This window comes from Salvelinus fontinalis, chromosome 21 (assembly GCF_029448725.1).
Source record: "Salvelinus fontinalis isolate EN_2023a chromosome 21, ASM2944872v1, whole genome shotgun sequence".
NCBI classification, from domain to species: Eukaryota; Metazoa; Chordata; class Actinopteri; order Salmoniformes; family Salmonidae; genus Salvelinus; species Salvelinus fontinalis.
In genome coordinates this window covers 43326138-43344031 of record NC_074685.1, presented here as the reverse complement: position 1 = coordinate 43344031, position 17894 = coordinate 43326138, and the positions used below count along the sequence as shown (strand labels likewise).

The 17894-nt window shown below is 47.1% G+C and overlaps 1 protein-coding gene across 4 annotated transcripts in view; it reads left to right on the top strand.

The window, feature by feature from the left end:
- LOC129818960 (nuclear receptor subfamily 6 group A member 1-A-like) overlaps nucleotides 1-17894 on the top strand; it is a 191625-nt gene that overhangs the window by 124175 nt on the left and 49556 nt on the right. For 3 of the 4 annotated variants that reach the window (XM_055875350.1, XM_055875347.1, XM_055875346.1), the window contains exon 3: nucleotides 2377-2400. The exons of the other annotated variant lie outside the window; for it this stretch is intronic. In XM_055875350.1, the coding sequence (XP_055731325.1) occupies nucleotides 2377-2400 (24 nt within the window). The remainder of the gene's footprint in view (nucleotides 1-2376; nucleotides 2401-17894) is intronic. 4 annotated transcript variants of the gene reach the window in all.

The window sequence follows — 17894 nt, the reverse complement described above, 5'->3', positions numbered from 1 at the left end:
GTGAATTATAAGTGAAATAGTCTGTCTGTAAACAATTGTTAGAAAAATTACTTGTCATGCACAAGGTAGATGTCCTAACCGACTTGCCAAAACTATAGTTTGTTAACAAGAAATTTGTGGAGTGGTTGAAAAACGAGTTTTAATGACTCCAACCTAAGTGTATGTAAACTTCCGACTTCAACTGTATATGAACAAATGTTAGTGGATGTCAGTTTGATAGCGTGTGGGGGGTAATTAGTGCGTGCGTGCGTGCGTGCGTGCGTGCGTAAGCATGCAGGCCAAGACTACTGTACGTTCAGTGCTGTACTGGTGGTCAGTGTGTGTGTTTATCTATTAATACACAAATGGAGTCTGGAATGGAGGGAATTCTGTGGACTTGTGTAGAGGTGAGGAGTCCATAGACACAATAGGTGGTGTCTTCCTCCCTCTGTCATGTCCAAGTCTCTCTGTCTTCTCCAGTCAATCTGAGAGGAAAATAGCTGCTGGTTATTCGACTCCTCCTCCTCCTTAGAGGTGCCAAAGCAAATGGCGTGTCTTTTTTTCTCCGGCTCGGTCCTGACCATTTTTTACATGGCTCCGAGCAACTTCACAGATTTTTCAGCTGCGGAAAGAATCCTTTTGGGACGTCATTTGCATAATCTATGACCGTTAAGGTTAAATATTTGAATAATTGTCTCAACCCCCTTTAGTCCCCAAAACACTGTAAGACACTCATGCTCTATCTGTGTAAAGCAGTGAACCATGAAATTTTAATTTCAATAAATACATAAATAATTATTCTCTGTGTGGAGATCGGCATCACGCCATGAAGATTATCATATTAAAGTAAGAAACATATTTTTTTAAAGCAAGCTTGATAAAGGCTAAAAAACAGTGAGCAAACTACCTTTCGGCAAAATACCTTAAGCGGGGAAAGGAAAAATCATTATTATGTTTATTTGTTATATATTACACAGGGATTGCTCTGAAATGCCAATCTTGCTATTTTTTTCATTCATTTTCTAAATGTTACCATTTAATAAACATCGTACTGTAATTCTAGCTGTAGTAATTTACTGAGTCACAATAACCATAAGTCGACTAGGTTGTTGTTTTTATCAGAATGGATGTATTGTGTTTATCATAAGTGAGCGGTTATAAAATGAATGTCACCAATGGTCACTGATTACATCTCTCATACTAACACCCTTATACCTTTATTATAAAAAGCATACGATCTTGCATTAGATTTAAGATGGATCTGAAACGTAACTAGATACTGTCGATTTAATGGGATTGAAAACAATGTGCAGGGACAACTATAATCTGAGTCATTGTGCCATATATGGTAAAGATATGTTGTAACAACTGTAGAGACTAAATGAACAGAGAGGATCTGAATATCAATGGCTATTCCCTGGAAGGGGCAGCTTGACTCAAATCCATGAAGACCTCCATGCCATCTGGCTCCCCTGGCTCCCGTGGCACGTTCAACCTCCTGTTACCCAACCAGGTTGGCACATGGGGTCACGGAACATATGCAGCGGTATCCTTCTGTCAGACATGGGTTGGCCCACTGGGTAACTGCTTACCGATGAGGTACATAGAAATGCTTTTTATAAAATGGGCATATCCCCTCAGTCCATTCAATAACTCTGAATTAGACATTCAGTCTATCATAATGTACACAATCACTAAAAGTTAATTGGAGAGTCTATTTTCAGATACGCTTGGAGGATCAGAAATGTAGATGAATGTAGAATTACTATATTTCTGTTAGCTGTACTGTGTAGCCTACTCCCCTATTTGCCTGTTCTCTCTCTAAATCCCTTTGCATACTGCAAAACAAGCTCATTTGATCAGTACTCGACAGCCTGTGATTCCTGGGGAGGCATTATGGAAACATTTGCATAATTCATTTTTCATAAGTCTATGTTAAACTACGTTTGTAGCAAGCAAATTGATGAACAACCTTATCGCTGACTTGATGAAGAGTTGATCCTTGCCTGTCGACTCTGAACTACTACGGAGTTTGACCTCAATAGCCGTGAAACATGATGATGACAATAGTGATGCACTGCTAAATCCAAAATGGATTTACGATAGGAGATCTACAGTAATCTTATTGCGTACTGTTTGGCTTTGGAGTTGTGTGATCTGTGCTTTGACCTGCTTTCTCTCTCTCTCTCTCTGTCTGTGTGTGTGTGTCTCTGTCTCTCTCTCTCACACTCTCTGTCTGTCTGTCTGTCTCACTCACTCACTCACTCACTCACTCACTCACTCACTCTGTGTGTGTCTCTGTCTCTCTCTCTCTCTCTCTCTCTCTCTCTCTCTCTCTCTCTCTCTCTCTCTCTCTCTCTCTCACTCTGTCTGTGTGTGTCTCTGTCTCTCTCGCAGATGTAATCAATGAACATCACTTAGGTAAGACAAACATTTGCTCAAAAGAATGCAATAATTTTATATGAATTGATATTAATGTGTAATTGAACTTTGGAGTGTTGATGATGTTTATAAGAGTTGTGTGGTACTCTGTCTCTTGTAGGATCTAAATGCAGGATGACACACAGACCGACACGCACGCACGCACACACGCACACACACAAGCACACAGAGAAACACACACGCATGCAGTCACACCCACACAAAGTTCCCCACTTTAGCCATTCGTCTTCTCCCTTTGACAGTTTGAGTGGACACACACACACAAACATTCACACTCTCTCTCACACACACAGAGGAAATAAGGATCTCTCATATTAAAGGGTACATTTTGAGGGCTAATGTGAAGTAGGCCTACTACTTCCTTTCCTGTCCAATAGAGTTGTTTAGCCACAGTGTGTGTGGAATTACCACCATGTATTCTGGCTCATACTCTTCTTCTTAATGCCCAACGATTAGAAAAAGGTGCAATTGCATACAAGGTCACCGAGTGAGCGGGGGATCGTTTTAAACGGGTTAGCGAGCGCTGGTTAATTTGCTGAGATTAGCGTAAGCCGTGTGCTGCGGCGAGGAGCAGAAGGCGGACGGGGCCTCTTGACTGTTAGTGCCGTTTGACATCGGGATTAATTTGACCGGGGAGATTACGCCTCCCGCTTCCCACTCGCTGACAAGCAGCGACTTTAAACCGGGACGCCAAATTGCGGCGCTAATGGTTTTGAATGGGGTGGGGGAGAGAAGGGAGAGAACTCTTCAGAATGACTGGAATGGGGTCTGTATTACATTTGCTTTATTTTTCTCCCTCCTTTCTGTCACTCGAAACCCATGCCGTGAAGTATCACTGCATCCGGCTGTATGTTTCTTTCTCACTTCTTTCTCTCCTTCTTTATATTTTCTCCCGAATGGCGCAGCGGTCTAAGGCCCTGCATCTCAGTGCTAGAGGCGTCGCTACAGATCCTGGTTCGATTCCAGGCTGTATCACAACCGGCCATGATTGGGAGTCCACACAATTGGCCCAGTGTCGCCTGGGTTTTGCTGGGCTAGGCCGTCATTGTAAATAAGAATTTGATCTTAACTGACTAGCCTAGTTAAATAAAGGTTAAATAAAAATAAAATTCTCAATTCTCTCTCCCTCTCTCTACCCCCCTCAATCTCTCACACACTCTCTCCGCCCCCCCCCCCCCTCTATCCCCCTACCACCTCCTCTCTCTTTATCTCTCTCCCCCACCCCCCATGAGTAAAAGAACTCAGCATGGGGTGGTGAAGAAGACTTAAGAAATGAATAATTGAAGTGACGAGCACTTTAGTGACGTGTTGTCTCTGGATACGACTGCTTATACCTTTGACGAACATTGCACTCCCCGACCCTTTCTTAGAATCCTGAATATAAGAACAGCTACTTCTAGTAGATACAATAATTATAAAATATATATATATATATAATAATGTTAGTATATCATTAAATTAGCAATGTACTTTGCTAAATTGGCTCTATTAATCAAATTGTCATATTTGATTCTTATAAGAAGTGTGCGTATCTTCTTGTCCCATCTTTAGGTCCTTTGTTCTGAACAAAGGTACTGATGTTCTTCTCCTCAGTCAGTTTGTGGAGGCTTGTTTGCGTCGCAGGCAATGACTACAGTACATCCTACATGCATACATATACGTGTGTGTGTACGTTTTAGTGCTGAAACCCAGGTGGTTACCGCTAACTCTGTAGCGCCGTCTATCGCTAACTAACCCTATGCGAGGAGACTTGAGTTTAGTAGGCCGCTGTCGCTGACTGTTGTGTAAGCAGGGAGCGCCCAGCATGAATAAAATAATGCAGGCATCCTCCCAAGCCTGCCGAACGGGGGCTTTTTGTCCAAAGCTAACTGGAGCAGGAGAATGGGTCTGTACAGCCATCTAGCCTGTTATTTCTGCAGGGGCTGAGCGCCCGGACCCGCTAATGCTATGTGACAGTTCTAGAGCAAGGAGGAGGAGGGATGGAGAAAGGGAGAGGAGGAGGAGGAGGGATGGAGAAGAGGAGAGGAGGAGGAGGGATGGAGAAGGGGAGAGGAGGAGGAGGGATGGAGAAGGGGAGAGGAGGAGGAGGGATGGAGAAGGGGAGAGGAGGAGGAGGGATGGAGAAGGGGAGAGGAGGAGGAGGGATGGAGAAGGGGAGAGGAGGAGGAGGGATGGAGAAGGGGAGAGGAGGAGGAGGGATGGAGAAGGGGAGAGGAGGAGGGGGGATGGAGAAAGGGAGAGGAGAGGAGGAGGAGGAGGGGGGATGGAGAAAGGGAGAGGAGGAGGGATGGAGAAAGAGAGAGGAGGAGGAGGAGGAGGGATGGAGAAAGGGAGAGGAGGAGGAGGAGGAGGAGGAGGAGGGATGGAGAAAGGGAGAGAGGAGGAGGAGGAGGAGGGATGGAGAAAGGGAGAGGAGAGGAGGAGGAGGGATGGAGAAAGGGAGAGGAGGAGGAGGAGGGATGGAGAAAGGGAGAGGAGGAGGAGGAGGAGGAGGGGTGGAGAAAGGGAGAGGAGATGATGAGGAGGAGGAGGGATGGAGAAAGGGAGAGGAGAGGAGGAGGAGGGATGGAGAAAGGGAGAGGAGAGGAGGAGGAGGAGGGATGGAGAAAGGGAGAGGAAGAGGAGGAGGAGGGATGGAGAAAGGGAGAGGAGATGAGGAGGAGGAGGAGGAGGGATGGAGAAAGGGAGAGTAGAGGAGGAGGGGGGATGGAGAAAGGAGGAGGAGGAGGGATGGAGAAAGGGAGAGGAGGAGGAGGAGGAAGAGGAGGAGAAGGGATGGAGAAAGGGAGAGGAGAGGAGGAGGAGGAAGTTGGAGAAAGGGAGAGGAGAGGAGAAGGGATGGAGAAAGGGAGAGGAGGAGAAGGGACGGAGAAAGGGAGAGGAGGAGAAGGGATGGAGAAAGGGAGAAGAGGAGGGATGGTGAGGTGGAGAGGAGGACAGATGAAGGGAAGGGAGAGGAAAGGAAGAGGGATGAAGGTGAAGAGGTAGAAGGAAAATAATGGAGAAAAACAGGGATGCAGGGAAATATGGACCAGGGAGAGAAGGGTGTTAGAGAATGGACCACATTCATGATGGAGTAATGAGTAATGGGAAGAGGAGAGGTGAGGTAAAGGGAGGAGGAGTGAGGGTGAGGTAAAGGGAGGAGGGGAGAGGTGAGGTAAAGGGAAGATGAAAGGAGGTGAAGCAAAGGGAAGGAGAGAGGAGGAGAGGTGAGGTAAATGGAAGGGGAGAGGAGTAGAGGTGAGGTAAAGGGAGGGGGAGAGGAGGAGAGGTGAGGTAAAGGGAGGAGGAGAATTGAGGTAAAGGGAAGAGGAGAAACTTGAGATGACATTTGAAAAAATGAGGAAAGACGAGCGGTTATGAAAGAGTATACGTCACAATACGCGCTTGACTTTCCCCACTCAAGTGCGCCACAGAGATACAGTGCAATTGTAATAATTGTAATTATATTATAAACATCCATTGGATTTTATTGTGTTCTATTTAATTCTGTGACACTCACTCACACATTGTGATTCCATCAAACGTGGAGTGATATGAGAATCATTATTCCAACAGCAGACTAACATCAACAATTCCAGTTTGATGTTTAGTAGAGTGGTGTTACTGTAGGTTGTTTTAGAGCTACAGTGTCTTCAGAAAGTATTCAAACCACTTGACTTAGTCCACATTTTGTTGTTACAGCCTGAATTTAAAATGGATTACATTTAGATTTTGTGTCACTGGCCTACATACAATACCCATAATGTGAAAGTGGAATTATGTTTTTAGAAATTACTACAAATTAAATAAAAATTTAACTTTGAAATGTTTTGAGTCAATAAGTATTCAACCCCTTTGTTAAGGCAAGCCTAAATAATTTCAGAAGTAAATATTTGATTAAGTCACATAATAAGTTGCATGGACTCACTCTGTGTGCAGTAATAGTGTTTCACATGATCTTTGAATGACTACCTCATCTCTGTACCCCACACATACAATTATCTGTAAGGTCCCTCAGTCGAGCACTGAATTCCAAAATCAGATTCAACCACAAAGACCAGGTAGGTTTTCCAGTTCCTCGCAAATCAGTGCACTATTGGTAGATGGGTAAAAAAAAAAAAATTGGCAGACATTGAATATCCCTTTGAGCATGGTGAAGTTATGAATTTCACTGTGTCAATACACCCAGTCATTACAAAGATACAGGCGTCATTCCTAACTCAGTTGCTGTAGAGGAAGGAAACCGCTCAGAGATTTCACCATAAGGCCAATAGTGACTTTAAAACAGTTACAGAGTTTAATGGCTGTGATAGGAGAAAACAGAGGATGGATCAACAACATTGTAGTTACTCCACAATACTAACCTAAATGACAGAGTGAAAAGAAGGAAACCTGTACAGAATAAAAAATATTCTAAAACACGCATATTGTATGCAATAAAGTACTAAAGTAAAACTGCAAAGATGTTGGCACAGAAATGTATTTTATGTCCGGAATACGAAGTGTTATGTTTGAGGCAAATCCAACACAACACATCACTGAGTACCACTCATCATATTTTCAAACATGCTGCATCATGCTATGGGTATCCTTGTCATCGGCAAGGACTAGGGAGTTTCTTAGGATAAAAAGAAATGGAATAGAGCGAAGCACAGGCAAAATCCTAGAGGAAAACCTGGTTCAGTCTGCTTTCTAACAGACACTGGGAGATGATTTCACCTTTCAGCAAGAAAATAATCTAAAACACGAGGCTAAATATACACTGGAGTTGTTTACCAATACGACATGTCATGTTCCTGAGGGGCCTAGTTACAGTTTTGACTTAAATCGGCTTGTAAATCTATGGCAATACTTGAAAATGGCTAATATACAAATATTGTACAATTCAGGTGTACAAAGCTCTTAGACACTTACCCAGAAACACTCACAGCTGTAATCACTACCAAAGGTGATTCTAACATGTGTTGACTCGGGGGTGTTATGTAAATTAGATATTTCATTTTCAATACATTTGCAAACATTTTTAAAAACATGTTTTCACTTAGTCATTATATAGGTATCGTGTGTAGATGGGTGAGACAAATAATCGATTTAATAAATGTTTTATTTAGGCCGTAACACAACAACATGTGGTATGAATACTTTCTGAAGGCACTGTATACAGATGATGTCTATAGTACAGTGTTAACCGATCATCGACACCCTGGTAGCAGTTTATATGCGTCAAATGTTTGTGATGCATAGCAATAATACCATGTTGCCATCGAAGTGGGATGACACAACATATTTCCTTTAGGGCTCAGTGTGAGATTGGCATAGGCTGGGGGTAAGGTCTTGGGTGGGATCGCTCTGATGTTGCTGTAATTTGTGGCATTGGGGTTTATGGTAGACATCCATAGAAATAGAATTACACCACACACACACACAGTTTATTTATGAAGTGATGCATACACCCTTGCTGTATTACCACTGACAGCCAGTAGTGTAAAGTACTACATAAGTCGTTTTGGGGGGTGTCTGTACTTTACTATTTGTATATTTGACAACTTAAACTTTTACTTCTCTACATTCCCAAAGAAAATAATGTACGTTTTACTCCATACATTTTCCCTGACACCCAAAAGTACTCATTACAGTATGAATGCATAGCAGGACAGGAAAATGTTCCAATTCCCACACTTTTCAAAAAACATCCCTGGTCATCTCTACTACCTCTGATCTGACTCACTAAACACACATGCTTCATTTGTATGAATGACAATGAATGATTCATTTGTGAATGATGTCTGAGTGTTGGAGTGTGCCCCTGGCTATCCGTAAATAAACAAAACAAGAAAATGGTGCCGTCTGGTTTGCTTAATATAACTCATTTGAAATTATTTTTACTTTTGATACTTAAGTATATTAAAAACCAAATACTTTTAGACTTTTACTCAAGTAGTATGTATGACTGGATGACTTTTCCTTTTCTATTAAGGTATGACAATTGGGTGCTTTTTCCACCACTGCTGACATCCATATGAACATGAACACACAGATGGATAGTATTCCAACAGTTTGTTTTCTCAAACCTCTACTACACTTGAGCAGTAAACACACACACACACACACACACACACACACACACACACACACACACACACACACACACACACACACACACACACACACACACACACACACACACACACACACACACACACACACACACACCAAGACTAGAAGTGAGTCACAAAGGAACGAAAGAGAAAAAAACAGAGAGCAAAATAAAAACAGGTATTTTTTTCTTTTTATATATATATATATATATTTAAAAAAAAATCTGTGCTCTGCTCCTGCCCTGACAAGATCATACACCATCCCCTGAAGTGCAAAAGATGGGAGGGAAAGATATGAGAGGGAGAGGGAGAGTGAGACGATATGCGAGAGGGAGGGCGAGAGAGAGAGACAGAGAGATGAAAAGGAGAGAGAGAGAAATACTAGAGGGATAAAGACAGTCTGTTCCCCTCTTGTCTGAGAAGCCTGTCATTACGATGTTGGCGTCGGCAGGGTGGAGGAGAGGGGGGGGAAACAGACTTGGCGGGGAGTCTCATCTCAAAAAATATAAGGGGTGAAGCAAAATGGCTGCCTCACCAAGCCTGGGGAGAGCGAAGGAAACCAAGCCTGGGGAGAGCGAAGGAAACCAAGCCTGGGGAGAGAGCGAAGGAAACCAAGCCTGGGCAGAGAGCAAAGGAAACCAAGCCTGGGGAGAGAGGGAAGGAAACCAAGCCTGGGGAGAGAGGGAAGGAAACCAAGCCTGGGGAGAGAGGGAAGGAAACCAAGCCTGGGGAGAGAGGGAAGGAAACCAAGCCTGGGGAGAGAGGGAAGGAAACCAAGCCTGGGGAGAGCGAAGGAAACCAAGCCTGGGGAGAGCGAAGGAAACCAAGCCTGGGGAGAGCGAAGGAAACCAAGCCTGGGGAGAGAGGGAAGGAAACCAAGCCTGGGGAGAGGGAAGGAAACCAAGCCTGGGGAGGGAGAGAAGGAAACCAAGCCTGGGGAGGGAGGGAAGGAAACCAAGCCCGGGGAGGGAGGGAAGGAAACCAAGCCCGGGGAGAGCGGGAAGGAAACCAAGCCCGGGGAGAGCGGGAAGGAAACCAAGCCCGGGGAGAGCGGGAAGGAAACCAAGCCCGGGGAGAGCGGGAAGGAAACCAAGCCTGGGGAGAGCGAAGGAAACCAAGCTTGGGGAGAGAGGGAAGGAAACCAAGCCTGGGGAGAGGGAAGGAAACCAAGCCTGGGGAGGGAGGGAAGGAAACCAAGCCCGGGGAGGGAGGGAAGGAAACCAAGCCCGGGGAGAGCGGGAAGGAAACCAAGCCCGGGGAGAGCGAAGGAAACCAAGCCTGGGGAGAGGGAAGGAAACCAAGCCTGGGGAGAGGGAAGGAAACCAAGCCTGGGGAGAGGGAAGGAAACCAAGCCTGGGGAGGGAGGGAAGGAAACCAAGCCTGGGGAGGGAGGGAAGGAAACCAAGCCTGGGGAGGGAGGGAAGGAAACCAAGCCCGGGGAGAGCGGGTAGGAAACCAAGCCAGGGGAGGGAGAGCGGGAAGGAAACCAAGCCCGGGGAGGGAGGGAGGGAAGGAAACCAAGCCCGAGGAGAGCGGGAAAGGAAACCAAGCCCGGGGAGAGAGAGAGGGAAGGAAACCAAGCCTGGGGAGAGAGGGAAGGAAACCAAGCCCGGAGAGAGAGGGAAGGAAACCAAGCCCGGGGAGAGAGGGAAGGAAACCAAGCCCGGGGAGAGAGGGAAGGAAACCAAGCCCGGGGAGAGAGGGAAGGAAACCAAGCCAGGGGAGAGCGGGAAGGAAACCAAGCCCGGGGAGGGAGGGAAGGAAACCAAGCTCGGGGAGAGCGGGAAGGAAACCAAGCCCGGGGAGAGCGGGAAGGAAACCAAGCCCGGGGAGAGCGGGAAGGAAACCAAGCCCGGGGAGAGCGGGAAGGAAACCAAGCCCGGGGAGGGAGAGCGGGAAGGAAACCAAGCCCGGGGAGGGAGAGCGGGAAGGAAACCAAGCCCGGGGAGGGAGAGAGGGAAGGAAACCAAGCCCAGGGAGGGAGAGAGTGAAGGAAACCAAGCCCGGGGATAGGGGAAGGAAACCAAGCCCGGGGAGGGAGAGAGGGAAGGAAACCAAGCCCGGGGAGGGAGAGCGGGTAGGAAACCAAGCCCGGGGAGGGAGAGCGGGAAGGAAACCAAGCCCGGGGAGAGCGGGAAGGAAACCAAGCCCGGGGAGAGCGGGAAGGAAACCAAGCCCGGGGAGAGCGGGAAGGAAACCAAGCCCGGGGAGAGAGGGAAGGAAACCAAGCCAGGGGAGAGAGGGAAGGAAACCAAGCCCGGGGAGAGAGAGAGGGAAGGAAACCAAGCCAGGGGAGAGAGAGAGGGAAGGAAACCAAGCCCGGGGAGAGAGAGAGGGAAGGAAACCAAGCCTGGGGAGAGAGGGAAGGAAACCAAGCCCGGGGAGAGAGGGAAGGAAACCAAGCCCGGGGAGATAGGGAAGGAAACCAAGCCCGGTGAGAGAGGGAAGGAAACCAAGCCAGGGGAGAGAGAGAAGGAAGGAAACCAAGCCCGGGGAGAGAGAGAAGGAAGGAAACCAAGCCCGTGGAGAGAGAGAGGGAAGGAAACCAAGCCCGGGGAGAGAGAGAGGGAAGGAAACCAAGCCCGGGGAGAGAGAGAGGGAAGGAAACCAAGCCCGGGGAGAGAGAGAGGGAAGGAAACCAAGCCCGGGGAGAGAGAGAGGGAAGGAAACCAAGCCCGGGGAGAGAGAGAGGGAAGGAAACCAAGCCCGGGGAGAGAGAGAGGGAAGGAAACCAAGCCCGGGGGGAGAGAGAGAGAAGGAAACCAAGCCCGGGGAGAGAGAGAGAGGGAAGGAAACCAAGCCCGGGGAGAGAGGGAAGGAAACCAAGCCCGGGGAGATAGGGAAGGAAACCAAGCCCGGTGAGAGAGGGAAGGAAACCAAGCCAGGGGAGAGAGGGAAGGAAACCAAGCCCGGGGAGAGAGAGAAGGAAGGAAACCAAGCCCGTGGAGAGAGAGAGGGAAGGAAACCAAGCCCGGGGAGAGAGAGAGGGAAGGAAACCAAGCCCGGGGAGAGAGAGAGGGAAGGAAACCAAGCCCGGGGAGAGAGAGAGGGAAGGAAACCAAGCCCGGGGAGAGAGAGAGGGAAGGAAACCAAGCCCGGGGAGAGAGAGAGGGAAGGAAACCAAGCCCGGGGAGAGAGAGAGGGAAGGAAACCAAGCCCGGGGGGAGAGAGAGAGAAGGAAACCAAGCCCGGGGAGAGAGAGAGAGGGAAGGAAACCAAGCCCGGGGAGAGAGAAGGAAACAGACAGATGTGGAGAGAGAGGGGGAGGGAGGGAGAGCAAGGGGCCGAGAGATCCATCCCCAGGAAGGAATGTCATGGAGGGGAAGGAGGGAAGGTAACGTAAAGGGGATACAGGCTGAGTAAAGAGGCAGGTTCCCCCCACAGAACAGACCGGTGTGTGTGTGGAGGTGAAATTATGTTTGAGAGTCTACATTTGACTTGTGTATTTGGTAGTGTGTGTGTGCATTTATTATGATTTATTAAACATTTCACAGCTCACAAGAGGAACTCTTGCGACAGAAAGAGAGAGCGAGGGGGGGGGGTGAGGGAGTGAGAGCAATGAGAGTGAGTGAAGGAGGGAGGGAGAGTCAGAGCTCATGCCATCGTCTTCAGTGAGAAGAGAACTGTTGGAATCAGCAGAGCTCAATCCACTTCTCAAGAGAGCTTAGTACTCTCTCTCTCTCACACACACACACACACACACACACACACACACACGCGCGCGCGCGCGGTCCACCACTTTAGCCACTGATGTCCTCTTTCCTCCGGCAGTGTGAGTGTACCCCTCTTTCCTCCGGCAGTGTGAGTGTACCCCATAATAGCACACATTAAGCCTATCTATACAGTGTAGCAGGCTTATACATTGAGCAGCGTAAAATAGAGCCGTATAGCCCCCTCTCTCTCTTTCTCTTCCTCTTTATCTATTGCTCCTTCTCTCGCTCTCTCCATCTCTCCCTTTTGTCTTTTTTTAAAACTTTCTCTTTTTCTCTCATCCTTCTGTCTCTCTCTCTATCTCTCTCCACTTTCTCTTTCGCCCCCCCCCCCTCCTCTCCTCTCAATCTCTTCGTATCTATTTCTCCTCAGGGGGAGGCCCACTGTAGTCCTCCTGCCTGCTAAACCCATTCTTTCGCTAACGAAGGGAAAGGCTTCGTTCGTTATGCAAATGAGATTTATTCAGTCGGCCTGTGAGACGAATCCCCCCAAGGAGATCGTGTTAATTATGTAAAATTTAAAAAAACGAACGAAACACACAGAAAAAAATAAAACATCTCCCCATCATATTATTAGAAATGCCTTGATGTGACCTTGTTTGTCGGAACGGAAGTAATGTGCCCTATTTCTTTCCCTGGCTCTTTTCATCAAGCCTCTCCGACCAATGTTTTGTTTCAGCTTGACATTTTTACATTTTGGGCTGGCTGTCTGGCAAGGCAGTGATGGTAGAGGTATTTAGTGGTGGGTGGGTGGGTGAGTTGGAAGCGATGTGTCGTCCTCGTGTGGTGAAATGGCCACAGCACATCTTGTGAGAGAGGGAGGGAGAGAGAAAGGCTGCTGAAGGCAGACCTGGCTCAAGAGAAGACAGGCTATGTGCACACTGCCCACAAAATGAGGTGGAAACAGAGCTGCACTTCCTAACCTCCTGCCAAATGTATGACCATATTAGAGACACATATTTCCCTCAGATTACACAGACCCACAAAACAAACCCAATTTTGATAAACTCCCATATCTATTGGGTGAATTACCACAGTTTGCAATCACAGCAGAAATATGTGTGACCTGTTGCCACAAGAAAAGGGCAACCAGTGAAGAACAAACACCATTGTAAATACAACCCATATTTGTTTATTTATTTTCCCTTTTGTACTTTAACCATTTGTACATTGTTTCAACACTATATATACACTGCTCAAAAAAATAAAGGGAACACTTAAACAACACAATGTAACTCCAAGTCAATCACACTTCTGTGAAATCAAACTGTCCACTTAGGAAGCAACACTGATTAACAATAAATTTCACATGCTGTTGTGCAAATGGAATAGACAACAGGTGGAAATTATAGGCAATTAGCAAGACACCCCCAATAAAGGAGTGGTTCTGCAGGTGGTGACCACAGACCACTTCTCAGTTCCTATGCTTCCTGGCTGATGTTTTGGTCACTTTTGAATGCTGGCAGTGCTTTCACTCTAGTGGTAGCATGAGACGGAGTCTACAACCCACACAAGTGGCTCAGGTAGTGCAGCTCATCCAGGATGGCACATCAATGCGAGCTGTGGCAAGAAGGTTTGCTGTGTCTGTCAGCGTAGTGTCCAGAGCATGGAGGCGCTACCAGGAGACAGGCAACGTGGAGGAGGCCGTAGGAGGGCAACAACCCAGCAGCAGGACCGCTACCTCCGCCTTTGTGCAAGGAGGATCAGGAGGAGCACTGCCAGAGCCCTGCAAAATGACCTCCAGCAGGCCACAAATGTGCATGTGTCTGCTCAAACGGTCAGAAACAGACTCCATGAGGGTGGTATGAGGGCCCGACGTCCACAGGTGGGGGTTGTGCTTACAGCCCAACACCGTGCAGGACGTTTGGCATTTGCCAGAGAACACCAAGATTGGCAAATTCGCCACTGGCGCCCTGTGCTCTTCACAGATGAAAGCAGGTTCACACTGAGCACGTGACAGACGTGACAGAGTCTGGAGACGCCGTGGAGAACGTTCTGCTGCCTACAACATCCTCCAGCATGACCGGTTTGTCGGTGGGTCAGTCATGGTGTGGGGTGGCATTTCTTTGGGGGGCCGCACAGCCCTCCATGTGCTCGCCAGAGGTAGACTGACTGCCATTAGGTACCGAGATGAGATCCTCAGACCCCTTGTGAGACCATATGCTGGTGCGGTTGGCCCTGGGTTCCTCCTAATGCAAGACAATGCTAGACCTCATGTGGCTGGAGTATGTCAGCAGTTCCTGCAAGAGGAAGGCATTGATGCTATGGACTGGCCCGCCCGTTCCCCAGTCCTGAATCTAATTGAGCACATCTGGGACATCATGTCTCGCTCCATCCACCAACACCACGTTGCACCACAGACTGTCCAGGAGTTAGCGGATGCTTTAGTCCAGGTCTGGGAGGAGATCCCTCAGGAGACCATCCGCCACCTCATCAGGAGCATGCCCAGGCGTTGTAGGGAGGTCATACAGGCACGTGGAGGCCACACACACTACTGAGCCTCATTTTGACTTGTTTTAAGGACATTACATCAAAGTTGGATCAGCCTGTAGTGTGGTTTTCCACTTTAATTTTGAGTGTGACTCCAAATCCAGACCTCCATGGGTTGATACATTTGATTTCCATTGATAATTTTTGTGTGATTTTGTTGTCAGCACATTCAACTATGTAAAGAAAAAAGTATTTAATAAGAATATTTCATTCATTCAGATCTAGGATGTGTTATTTTAGTGTTCCCTTTATTTTTTTGAGCAGTGTACATAATATGACATTTGTAATGTCTTTATTCTTTTGGAATTTTTGTTAGTGTAATGTTTACTGTACATTGATGTTTATTTAACTTTTGTTTGTTATCTATTTCACTTGCTTTGGCAATGTTAACATGTGTTTCCCATGCCAATAAAGCCCCTTCAATTGAAATTGAATTGAGAGGGAGAGAGGGGGAGTATGTGGTAGGGAGGGAGAGAGAGTGAGGGAGAGAGAGTTTGTAAGAGAGGGAGAGAGAGAGAGACCCCATATACAGGATACTAATCTTCTTTGTGCTGTATACGGGAGCCCCTCCTCCTCATCCCTCTCCTTTCCACCCGGGGAGGATAAAAAAAATGAACACACTGGTGTTTAACCTTTTTCCAACAGAAACGTATCTGTATCAAATCATCCATTTAACAGTAGCAGAGGGTAACCAATGATACAGCAGCTCCAAGGTTACCTCATCTAGCTCTCTCTCTCTCTCTGTGTGCGCGTGTGTGCGAACTATATAACGTGCCAGATTTAATTTACTATTCTTCCCGGGTTGTTATTTTTATTCTTATCATGTAAGGTAATTTCAACAAAAGCTACTATATTGTTTGGCTATTCTACTGTAAAGTGGTCTCAAACATGTTATGATTATAATGAGGATTTTTTATAGGTGGTAGATCAGCTTTAATATTGCAGATAGATTGTGGCTTCTATCAATTTAATTGTCTGCATCATTTCCATTTTCAATATTTCCAAAATGATTTTATTTTGATATTCAGCAACTGTATATTTCCAGAGCATGCTATTTTAATTATATGCTAATTGCTAACTACATTGTTACTATTATCAACCAAAGACATTATAGAGCATGTTACCGTCTCAATTAACTTCACTTACAAGCGACCTCACAATTCAATCTTTTATAAAGATGGTGACACACTTGACCGTCACCTGTCACTGAGATAATATTAGGATAGGAGATGTAAAAAAAAAAAAAAAAAAAAAAGGGGATATTTCCATAACGTAATATTGCCGATATTTCCGTAATCATTTCTCCACTTCTAATTCATTAGAAAAGCGGACGCCTTCATAATTAAGGATTTTTTCTCTCTGCAAAAGCCCTAAAAAATGGCTCAAGATTTTTCAGCTGTAGTTCTTACAACTCAACGATTACATACATTTATTAAAGATACATGTATTTTTCCGTACTATCCATAAACCCCCAAGTCTTAAAGGACATGATTTAGAGTGAACCAGTCATGAATAAGAAAATAAATATTTCAACAAAATATCAGTATTTTTGCAATGTCATGCTTAATTTGTATCTGTATTTTGAGTGAGTCTTCATTCATAGTGATGGGGTAGTGCTATTGTAATACCTTAGTGATGGTTGTTTAATTTTTTATTTTATAAAAATAAATGTAGCCTACTTTCTCACATATCTGTGTTTGGTGGAGGAGTGCACATATTATGTCCGCCAATAGAAATAAAATGCCTAGAAGGAACAAAGCCGTCAGACCTCTGAATGCGGATGGGAAAGGAAATGTCCCTTCTAGTCGTTTCTATTTTCTCCTTGTGATTCTCCACCTCCTCCAGTTAGCCAGTCACTGTTTAGCTGCTGTGGTTTAGCTACCCCTCCCTCCGACCTGGGGGTTATGTCAACAGCACTGTGGATTAGAGGGACGGGTGGGTTGCCAGATACAATGGACGGGTTGCCAGATTAAATAAGAGGGTGAGCATGTGTTTCAGCAGTAGTGGCAGAAACTACTCACACAGATCAATGTGTTTGATCAGTTCCCCCTTAGGTCAGATGAGACAGGCATGGGCCGGGGAGGGGGTGGAAGGGGGTTGGAGGGTTGTGGAAGGAGGTTAGAAGGGGGGGAAGAAGGTTTGGGAGGAGGAGGGAGGATGGAATGGGGGTTGGAGGAGGGAAGAAGAGGGGAATGGAAGGGGGTTTGGAGGAGGGGAGAAGAGGGGGGTGGAAGGGTGGTTGGAGGGGAGGATGGAAGGGGGTTTGGAGGAGGGGAGAAGAGGGGGGTGGAAGGGTGGTTGGAGGGGAGGATGGAAGGGGGGTTGGAGGAGGGGAGGATGGAAGGGGGTTGGAGGAGGGGAGAAGAGGGGGGTGGAGGGGGGTTGGAGGGGATGATGGAAGGGGGGGTGGAGGGGGGTTGGAGGGGGGGTTGGAGGGGAGGGTGGGTGGAGGATTGGAGGGGAGGGTGCGATGGGGGATTGGAGGGGAGGGTGCGATGGGGGATTGGAGGGGGGGTGGAGGGGAGGATGGAAGGGGAGGGTGCGATGGGGGATTGGAGGGGGGGTGGAGGGGAGGATGGAAGGGGGGTTGGAGGGGAGGGTGGGTGGAGGATTGGAGGGGGGGTGGAGGGGAGGATGGAAGGGGAGGGTGCGATGGGGGATTGGAGGGGGGGTGGAGGGGAGGATGGAAGGGGGGTTGGAGGGGAGGGTGGGTGGAGGATTGGAGGGGGAGGTGGAGGGGAGGATGGAAGGGGAGGGTGCGATGGGGGATTGGAGGGGGGGTGGAGGGGAATTGGAGGGGAGGATGGAAGGGGAGTTGGAGCACAACCACAACTACAAACAAAGAGGGGCTGTGAGGGTGTAAGATCGATCTGCCACCAGCTGTGCCACTGTAAACACGTGTAAACACAAACACCCGCAGGCTTGTGCACACACGAACATGTGCAGACACACACAGAATCGAATAGACATGAAACTTTCACTGTCCATTGAAAAATGGAAAATGTTCAGCACACACACTGTTCGACACACACACACACATACACTGGCAAGATTTGTCTCAGTACAGTTACTTGTGGTTAGATTTCTCATACTTAAAAAAAAAAAAAAGTTGAGTGAAAATTCAGCGGGAGGATATTTAAGACTTCACTTACGTATACGCTTTCCTCGTTCTTTCTCTCTCGCTCTCTGTCTC